Genomic DNA, 9786 nt, shown 5'->3' on the forward strand with positions numbered 1-9786 from the left:
TTGGGTGATTAAGCTAAAAAAGCAAAGTCATTTTGGTCCAAAGGATTAGTTTTGAGGTGTGTTGCAAGTCTAGAAGTAACTTATTGCCTGGGAGGCAAACCAAACCCAAGATGACTCTCAGCTAATTGCTTGCCTTTCCTTATGCCAAGCCTAGCTCCTTGGTATATAAGGGCCAGCCTCCTCTTTGTCCCCATCCTCTGCCTTCACCCCTCTCAGCTCTTGCTAAGTGATTGCTAGCTGACCTCCAAGCTCTCTCACCATGAACAGACAAGTCTGCAAGACAGCTGGTGGCGGCAGCCAGGGCTTCTCGGGCCGCTCTGCTGTGGTCTCCCGCAGCAGCCGGATGAGCTGTGTGGCCCGCTCCGGGGGAGCCGGCGGAGGGGCCTGTGGGTTCCGGGGTGGAGCGGGCGGCTTTGGCAGTCGCAGCCTCTACAGCCTGGGTGGCAACAAGAGCATCTCCATCAGCGTGGCTGGTGGCTCCCAGGCTGGTGGCTTTGGGGGAGGGCATGGCAGCTGTGGCAGTGGCTTTGGGGGTGGCTATGGAGGTGGCTTTGGTGGTGGCTTTGGTGGTGGCAGAGGAATGGGAGGTGGCTTTGGAGGAACTGGTGGCTTTGGAGGAGCTGGTGGCTTTGGAGGGGCTGGTGGCTTTGGTGGAGCTGGTGGCTTTGGAGGGGCTGGGGGCTTTGGTCCTGGTGGTTTCCCCGGGGGAATCCAGGAAGTGACTGTCAACCAGAGCCTCCTGCAGCCCCTCAATGTGGAGATCGACCCCCAGATTGGGCAAGTAAAGACCGAGGAGCGGGAGCAGATCAAGACCCTCAACAACAAGTTTGCCTCCTTCATTGACAAGGTGAGGGCAAAGCTCAGAGGTGCCATGGAGGGTTTTGGCTGCCCAGGGTGTTGGCATGTGACGATACCAGTGGGATCTGCCAGGCTTATAGGCAGGGGTATTGGCTTCTTCTCCTGGTTCTGCCTTGGTTCTGCCTTCAGGATAGCAGACATGCCTCTTTTGCTCTTAAGGTCCTATTTTTCCCAGCTGTGAAACAGGGAAAGGATTCTAGCTCTTGATTTCCTTCTAGGGATAGGACTAGGGCAAATGAAGTGAGGGTCCAAACATGCTTGTTCTCCTTTGAAGAACAGGGCATTAGCCATGAAATTATTATAGCTAACATTCAATTTCTCTTGAAAAACAACTTCTTGATAATCTAAACTAGCTGGTAATCAAACTTGCATTAGTAAGAATCTTGGGACTGCCTCTCAGTGATGAGTGTCGGCAACTGATTTACCTTCTGAATGGTGCTGCGTTTTAGCCAATATTAATTTGAGCTGTCTATGCTGGGGCAGGGAAGGGTGTGCTGGGTCTGGGGGAATGAGCCTGGGGTTTGAAGTTAAACCCAGGTGAGCTATAAGCTGAGTAACTGAAAGGGGAAACAACTAGGGAAAATGTGAAACAACCTAGGAAAATTTAGACCCTGTTGACTGTTTTCACTGCCTGTAGGAAGGTAAAGGTAAAATTTTCACTTAAAAAATAATTATAAATAACTTTATTTATGCTGATCTCCTGTACTTGTGTTCTGAGGGATCCGCATAGACTAGGACAGTGATGGCTGTGACTCTTAGCTTGGTCACTTAGTAGCCAGGTCAGTTTGGGCAACTTAAATTGTTTGAGACTCCATTTCCTTATCCACAAAGGGGATAATAACACCTCCTTAATAGGTGATTGTGAGGATTAAATGAGATAGAATAAGTGAAAATAGTAGGTATAAACAACACATTATAGCTCTCCCTTGTCTAAATTCTCATTCTTCTCAGTTAAAAAAAAAACAACAAACAACCCAGAGGCTATTGCAGATTGGAGAACTGGGTTCATTTCCACATTTCCACTCTTTGGGATGTGTGGCCCCACTTGCCCAACTCAAGAGGCTGATTCCTTTTCTTTTTTACCTGATATAGGTGCGGTTCCTGGAACAGCAGAACAAAGTCCTGGAGACCAAGTGGGAGCTGCTCCAGCAGCAGACCACAGGATCTGGCTCAGGACCCAACAACTTGGAGCCTTTCTTTGAATCCTACATTAGCTTCCTGCGCAGGCAGTTGGATTTGGCTCTGGGGGAGAGAAGGAACCTGGAAGGAGAGCTGAAGAACATGCAGGACCTTGTGGAAGACTTCAAAAAGAAGTGAGGGCCTCAACTGGGGAGTTTCCTCTTCAGGGGGATTAGCAGGGAGGTGTAGCCCCAACTTGAGATTTTAACTGTTCCAGACTGTACCTTCAGTCAATACTCTTGGATGGACTTGTTGAGTGAGGCATGATCAAGCGGAAGGGGGTGAGAGGGTGGGGATTGAGACTTCAAGGTGGCTGATTATGACAGATTTCTCAGGCTACAGGGATCCCCTCCTATACTAGCTTAGGTGGATGAGAGAATCTACCCAGAGTTAAAAGCCCTTTGGGATGGAGAGCCTGCCCTCCACACTTACTATACATAGGAATCACTTTGGAAGCTTGTCAGAAATGCATATTCCTGTGCTCTGGTCCTGGATATTCTGAATTTGTAGGTGTGGGGCAGGTCCCAGGGATCTGAGTGCCCCATAGTTGCCAGGAGTTCCTGGCAGATGGTCTAGGGCCACACTTTGTAAAGCACTCTTTCAATGTGCCCAATACCCTGTCTCTGGAGCATCAATCTGCCTTCTTCTGCATGTTTGGGGTTGTAGTTGATACACTCTGAGGTCTGTGAGAGGCAAATTGGGCCTCTCGAAGTGGGGAGGGAGCTCCAGATATCCCCAGGGTCAGAACATGCAGGGGTGGGCACACCTGCTCTGGGGAGGCCCCATTCTGGTCCAACTGCATAAACCTGGCGGGCACCCAGGCTCTGTGCTGAGCTCAGAGAGTCAACTCAGATTGACATTGCTCAGAAACCTCTTCTCCTGGAACCATTCCATTTTTCAGTCTTCATGAGATCTAGACCCTTGGTGGGAGATTATAGTCATTATAAGATTATAGTCATTAATAAGCAGGAATCTCATAACCTTGATGCATTCAGAAGACATGAGTTTCTTCTTAACCCAAATTCCTAAGCAACTCTAATTAATGGAAAGAGAAACAGAACAGAGGCAGAAAACCCGGTCTGAGCAAATACCTCTCTGGGTCTCATATACACATGCTGCACTTTGTGATGTCTATCAGAGCCAGGCAAGTAGTCAGGCTCCTTGAAGTCTTCTCCCACCTTGCCTACCCATACTTCAGCCTGTCACCCGGACATGGGGAGAGAAGAGTGAGGCAGTGGCCTGAGCTCTGAAAGACCTCTAAGCCAGACTGGCTACATAATTCTGGCAGCTCAGTGCAAAATGAAAATGCAGGGCCCTTGTTAAAAAATTATTAAGAATTTTAAGATGGTACCAGCAGAGCATTAGACTGAATGAATGTGAGGACCTTCTCTACCCAGGGCCCTGTGTAACTGCATGGGTCACATGCCCATGAAGCTGGTCCTGTCTCTGGGTGAGGGGATTCTGCATGAGTGCTTGGGAATCCTCATTTTTTTTTTTAACTTCTGAAATGTCACTGTCCAAATGTGTGCTTCTTTCTGTCCCAGGTATGAAGATGAGATTAACAAGCGCAATGCAGCTGAGAATGAGTTTGTGGGGCTCAAAAAGGTAAGAGAGCTGGGAAGGTTCTATTTCTGGGCACTAACCCCATGGAGTCAGCTGCTCTGGGGCATAGGGACTCTATGCTCTGTGTGGGGTTTACATTTCTCCCTACATTTTTGGAAATGAAGGAAGCTGCTCTAAATACATTATTGGTGAGGAAGACATCTTACAGTGTTACTATGATTAATGAATTGATTAGTAATGTGAACTAATAATGAAGGTTTTATGTGTAGCATTGATCAAGGTTTTCAGCCTACAAGTGTACCCTGGATGTTATTAATAATAACAATCATCCAATGCTTGCAGCTTACTTAACCAGTCATCATAAAGATGAGGTAGTGAGAAGAATATCCTCATTTCCATTCAGAAGGTTGGTTATATAGTACCCAAACCCCAAAGTCACATGTTAGATAAATGTGATTTTTTTTACCCTTACTCCAATGCCTGGCTAATATGGTTTATATTTTGTTCAAGGATTGGGGTTTAATTGGTCAAGGCAACTAAAGGGAAGAAAATCACTTTGATTTTCTTTTAGAAGGGAAAGTGAGGAGTGAAAATTTGGAGGAGGACAGGGGAAGGACAAAGAGGAGAGACGAAGGCTTAGGAAAGAGCTGTGGGTGGTTGGGGTACAGTGGGTCATTCTTTTGGGTTTCTAATTTCCTGCCTTTGCACCCTGTAGGATGTGGATGCAGCATACATGGACAAGGTGGAGCTGCAGGCCAAGGTGGACAGCCTGACAGATGAACTGAATTTCTTGAGGACCCTCTATGAGATGGTGATTCCTTGATTCCTTGGTTTGCCAAGCTCCAGAGCCTTCTTGTCTGCATGCTTCCCAAGTAGGACTTTAGGGGATAGTCAAGTGGAAGAACACTCCCCACACCAGCTATGCCCCACCTAGGAAATGCTAACTTAGCTCTCCCAGGCTGTATCCCTGGGCCATAGGGCCAGGGTACCTTTCTGTCTTCTTTGTTTTCCCCTCTGTCCTCATCCATTTTGTTCTACACCTTCCCTCTGGCTCCTATACCAGTATCGTGGCTAGCTCCTTCACAGTACTCCTCCCTACTGTAGTCCCACGGAAACCCACACAGTCGGGCTCACTGGCTGATACTCTCAGGCTGACAACCTGATTATATTTGCACATTTACTTTTTCCTTTAACTTTAGGCTATAGCCTATAGCAGGTGAGGTGCTGTGGGGTCAGCATTCTCCAGATAGGATCCTTTAGGCTATAGCCAGGCCTGAAATGCAAGCTTATTTTTCTAACTGTCCCATTCCTGGCCCCATTATTGGGATATCTCCGCTGGCAGAAGATTCTTAGACTTCTTCATTCCCAGCATCTTCTGGGGCCAAGGGATGGTCATGAAAATGAACATCCATGTTCCCCATAGGAGCTGTCTCAGATGCAGAGTCTTGTCAGTGATACGTCTGTGGTCCTATCCATGGACAACAACCGCTGCCTGGACCTGGACAGCATCATTGCCGAGGTCAAGGCCCAGTATGAGGACATCACCCAGAGGAGCAAGGCAGAAGCTGAGGCATTGTACCAGACCAAGGTGGGAGCCTTCTCCTTGCCCCCATACTCTAGGTTTAGGTCTTGCTGACCAAGAATGTTCTAACACTGCAAAACCATGTTGATTGGTTTCTCCTCTGTCAGCTTGGGGAACTGCAGACCACTGCTGGCAGCCATGGGGATGACCTGAAGAACACTAAGAATGAGATCATGGAGCTCAACAGGGTGATCCAGAGGCTGCGGGCCGAGATTAAGAATGTTAAGAAGCAGGTGGGTCTGGATCTAATGGAGAGATCCTAGGGGTCTTCTGGGCCCTGGAGAGAAAGAGAAGCAACAACTGTGCCTCTGCCACATGCTTTCTCTGTCCTTTCATGGTGTCACATGTGGGATAGCTGGGAGAGTCCATTCTCCAGAGATTCCTTCTCAGATCTGAGCTTCTTGGAAAGCTCCCTAAGGAGAGATGGTTGCTTATTCTGGCTTTCCCAGCAAATCTTGCAACTGTAGGGAGGGCCTTAAACACTCAGTTTCAGTAGGATCTGCCTTCAGTGAACTATTTATCATGCACTTCACATAACCTCAATGGCTAATTTGTATCACTGGAATAAAGTGATTAATTAGGCAAGGGAGTTTTTAAAGTCTTGCAAAAAAGAACCAGTTACTAGACCACTACTACCTTTACCAGCAAATCAGTGTTCCTTTTCTTGATGAGACATGAGTTAATTTCAATGGGCCAAAGATAAATTGACCAATTGTAAAATGGACTTCTATTTTCTGGGTATGTACCATTGCCATTTCTAAGGTAGGGGGTGGAGGGATGTGGAATGGGAAGGAGAACTTTCAGGAAAGATCAGCTGTTTGTTTCTTGGTCACTATGCTAAATGGTTTCCTACCTCTCCCTGCCCTAGAATGCAAACCTGCAGGCGGCCATTGCTGAAGCTGAGCAGCGTGGGGAGATGGCCCTCAAGGATGCCAATGCCAAGCTCCAAGGTTTGCAGACTGCTCTACAGAAGGCCAAGGATGACCTGGCCCAGCTGCTGAAAGAGTACCAGGAGTTGATGAACGTGAAGCTGGCCCTGGACATGGAAATTGCCACCTATCACAAGCTGCTGGAGGGCGAGGAGTGCAGGTGAGGTGCTGTGGAGTCAGCATTCTCCAGATAGGATTTTAGAGTACCTGTGACAAAAAAGAAAGAGAGCAAGATGATTGGAGAGGACAACCCAGACAACGGGTAAGGAATCTCCTGAAGGACAGAATTTAGGATTCAAGCACCCCCATTTTTTTGTCAATCAAGATCATCCAATTCTCTGATTTACTGTGGCCAACAATGTTGTATTACATAGCTCTGTTGATCCTCCTTATGGGCAAGAGTAAGGAAAAGTGCTTTGGGGTTATAAAAAAAGCTATAGTGCTGTCCACTGAACTTTCTGAGATGACAGAAATGTTCTACGTGCTGTCCAATACAGTAGCTCTTAGCCACTTGAGTACTTGAAATGTGACTAGTGCAACTGAGGAACTGAGTTTTACACTTAATTTAATTTTAATAAATTTAGCTAGCTTCATGTGGCTAGTAGTTACCATATTGGACAGCACAGTATAGACAGTCCTGCAGCCCTCCATCTCTGAGGCTGAGTCCATAGGGAAAGTGGCTGATGCACACATACTCTGGAAAAAGAGCACAGTATCAAGTAGCAGATAAGGGTTTAGTGAGGGGATATCAAATGCCAAAGGACTGTTAAGGATTGAGAAATCTTTCTGCTGACTAGCTGCTCCATGCATCCTGCATTGAGCCTCTGTCCTCAGGCAGCTCCCAATCTGATGGAGGAAGCAGAACTCAGGTCTGAGAAGGAAACATTAGGATTTTTTATAAGTCTCTATGAAAAGGAGCGGGGATGATGATGGTGCTATGTGTACTGGGAATTGTGGGATAAAGATGGAGTGGTCGACAACAGTGGGGCCCACATTGGCAAGGTGAGCAGACATGCTCCATGTCTGTTCAGATATGTGGACATGCCTGCTCCATGAACAAGAACGAGGCATAGGAAGATGGGTTGTGTGGGCAGGACATTTTCAAACTCCTCATGTGTTGAGTGTCAGCTTGTCTCACATTTTACCCATCTGAACCACCGAAGGGCTAACCAACTGGGAGTTGGGTGTTGAGCAGTTGGCTTGGAACAGATGGAAACTGGAAACTAAAAGAAAGAGGATGGGCAGATGGAGAGATGGAGGGTGACTGGTGAAGCTCCTGAACACTTCAACTCCCCCAAAGTAACCTCTTTCCCTGGGGAGATGGGGCCATGGAGATAGACACTTGGAATAACCTTTCTTCCCCGGGGGTTACCCCTAGTAGGGCAAATACGGGGGTGCGGCTCCCAAGGTTATGGACCCTCAGCTTTGTGGCTAATGACTCATGGCTGAAATAATCCACGTTTCCTTCTCTTCCTTTTTAGGATGTCCGGAGAGTGTCAGAGCGCTGTGAGCATTTGTAAGTAGCCCTTCAAAAACTTTCTCCCTGGGTTGCAAAAAGAAACATCCTCACTGCCTGACCTACAGCAGGAGAGCTTGACCCATGCAAGGAGGCCAGGCCCCCAAACAGTGCTAGGGTCTCAGGCCATGGCCACACACTACCCCGCTAGCATAAGCAGGGAAACTCTAAGGCCAAAGCTAAAATGCCTGTGGTCTTGGGGAGTTCCCTAGGTTGGAGAACCAGAAATTTCTGTGGATGCTGCTGGCTCTTGTTCTTGGGGGACACCAGAGGGCCAGGCTCACTCTTGTCATTTACCAGCTGAAGCCTCAGAGAAGTCAAGCATCTTTCTCAAATTTGCACAGCCAAGCAGGGTAGAGTTGTGATCCAGACCAAAGCCTTTGCCTGAATTGAGTGCCTGTTCTCCACAGCGGTGGTCAGCAAGGTCACCAGGACAAGCAGCGGCTCTGGGGGAAGCCGTGGAGGGGTCGTCGGCGGCGGCAGCAGTAGCAGTGGCTACAGGGGCGGCGGTGGTGCCCACGGAGGGGTCAGCAGCGGCAGCACCAGCAGCAGCTACGGGGTCAGCAGCGGCAGCAGTGGGGGCAGGCTCAGCAGCCGAGGCAGCAGCTCTGTGAATCAGAGTGGAATTGGCTCCAGCTCTGGCGGCATCCAGACCTCGGGAGGCAGCAGCTATAAGTCTGGCAGTGGAGGCAGCACCAGCATCCGCTTCTCCTAGAGCACCAGCGCGAGCCAGCTCTGCTCCAAGTGATCCTCTGAGGTTAAGTGTCCATGCCCATCTGCATCCCTCTCAGCCTGCCCACAGCACTTCCCGCTCTGCTTGGCATTGACAAATGCCAACCTCAACCTCGCTTTTCTTCAAGTTCCCTGGAAAAGGGGCTGAACTTCTTGGCTCCTCCATCCCCAAGATCTCTCCTAGGCCAGGGAGGTCCAGCTGCTTATCCCAGATGATGATGCCCCTGACGATGGTAGAAATACCTGAGCCCAAAGTACTGTGGGCCTTCCCAGCCTGGCCGGTTCCCACCCTGGCCCATCTCCCTCTCTCACTGGGAGTTGATAGTCTGAAGCAGGTATGTTTCAGCCCCGCTGAGGATGCTAGAGGGTGAATGGTCAAGTTCTCCAGAATGTTGGTTCTCAGGGTGCCCTCCCCACATCTGGGCATCATGTCCTGACTTACCTCTGCCTCTTTAATTCCCCCAGCTGTGGATCCTCTGGTGATGATTATGTTGCACTTTCTTTTCTCAATAAATTGCACTGAATTTCACATTCTGATGTTTGGCTTTCATTCAAGGGGCTGTAGAATAAACTGAGGCCCAAGAATGGAGAGAAATCAGGTGCGGGTGGTGGTCTTCCAGAAGTTCAGTGGTGGGTATAGAGGTTACTCAATAGTCTTGGCTTCTCCTTTACCCATTTGGCTGGGTTCTTGTGGTAGGTCTGTCCAGGAGTATTTATTTATTTATTTTTTAAATTTTATTTTATTGTGTTATGTTAATCACCATACATTACATCATTTGTTTTTGATGTAGTGTTCCATGATTCATTGTTTGCGTATGCAAACACCCAGTGCTCCATTCAGTACGTGCCCTCTTTAATACCCATCACCCCACCCCCTCCCCTCAGTTTGTTTCTCAGAGTCCATAGTCTCTCATGGTTCGTCTCCCCCTTCAATTTCCCCCCCTTCATTTTTCCCTTCCTACTATCTTCTCTCTCTCTCTCTCTTTTTTTAACATATAATATATTATTTGTTTCAGAGGTATAGGTCTGTGATTCATCAGTCTTACACAATTCACAGCACCCACCATAGCACGTACCCTCCCCAATGTCTATCACCCAGCCACCCCATTCCTCCCACCCCCCACCACTCCAGCAACCCTCAGTTTGTTTCCTGAGATTAAGAATTCCTCATATCAGTGAGATCATATGATACATGTCTTTCTCTGATTGACTTATTTCGCTCAGCATAATACCCTCTAGTGCCATCCACATCGTTGCAAATGGCAAGATCTCATTCCTTTTGATGGCTGCATAATATTCCATTGTATATATATACCACACTTCTTTACCCATTCATCTGTTGATGGACATCTGGCAGCAACTTCTTCCTAGAAACATCGCCAAAGGCAAGGGAAGCAAGGGCAAAAATGAACTGTTGGGACTTCATC

General features: G+C 48.0%; 1 protein-coding gene across 1 annotated transcript; it reads left to right on the forward strand.

Moving 5' to 3' along the window:
- Positions 1-259: 259 nt before the first annotated feature.
- On the forward strand, positions 260-8560 carry LOC102742906 (keratin, type II cytoskeletal 2 oral). Its single transcript, XM_081810537.1, has 9 exons — positions 260-847; positions 1951-2171; positions 3582-3642; positions 4316-4411; positions 5024-5188; positions 5290-5415; positions 6051-6271; positions 7593-7627; positions 8038-8560. The coding sequence occupies exons 1-9, from the start codon at positions 260-262 to the stop codon at positions 8340-8342; spliced, it is 1818 nt and encodes a 605-aa protein (XP_081666663.1). The 3' UTR covers positions 8343-8560.
- The last annotated feature ends 1226 nt before the right edge of the window (positions 8561-9786 follow it).

This window comes from Leptonychotes weddellii, unplaced genomic scaffold (assembly GCF_054177405.1).
Source record: "Leptonychotes weddellii isolate Sample4059 unplaced genomic scaffold, ASM5417740v2 HiC_scaffold_2842, whole genome shotgun sequence".
NCBI lineage: Eukaryota > Metazoa > Chordata > Mammalia > Carnivora > Phocidae > Leptonychotes > Leptonychotes weddellii.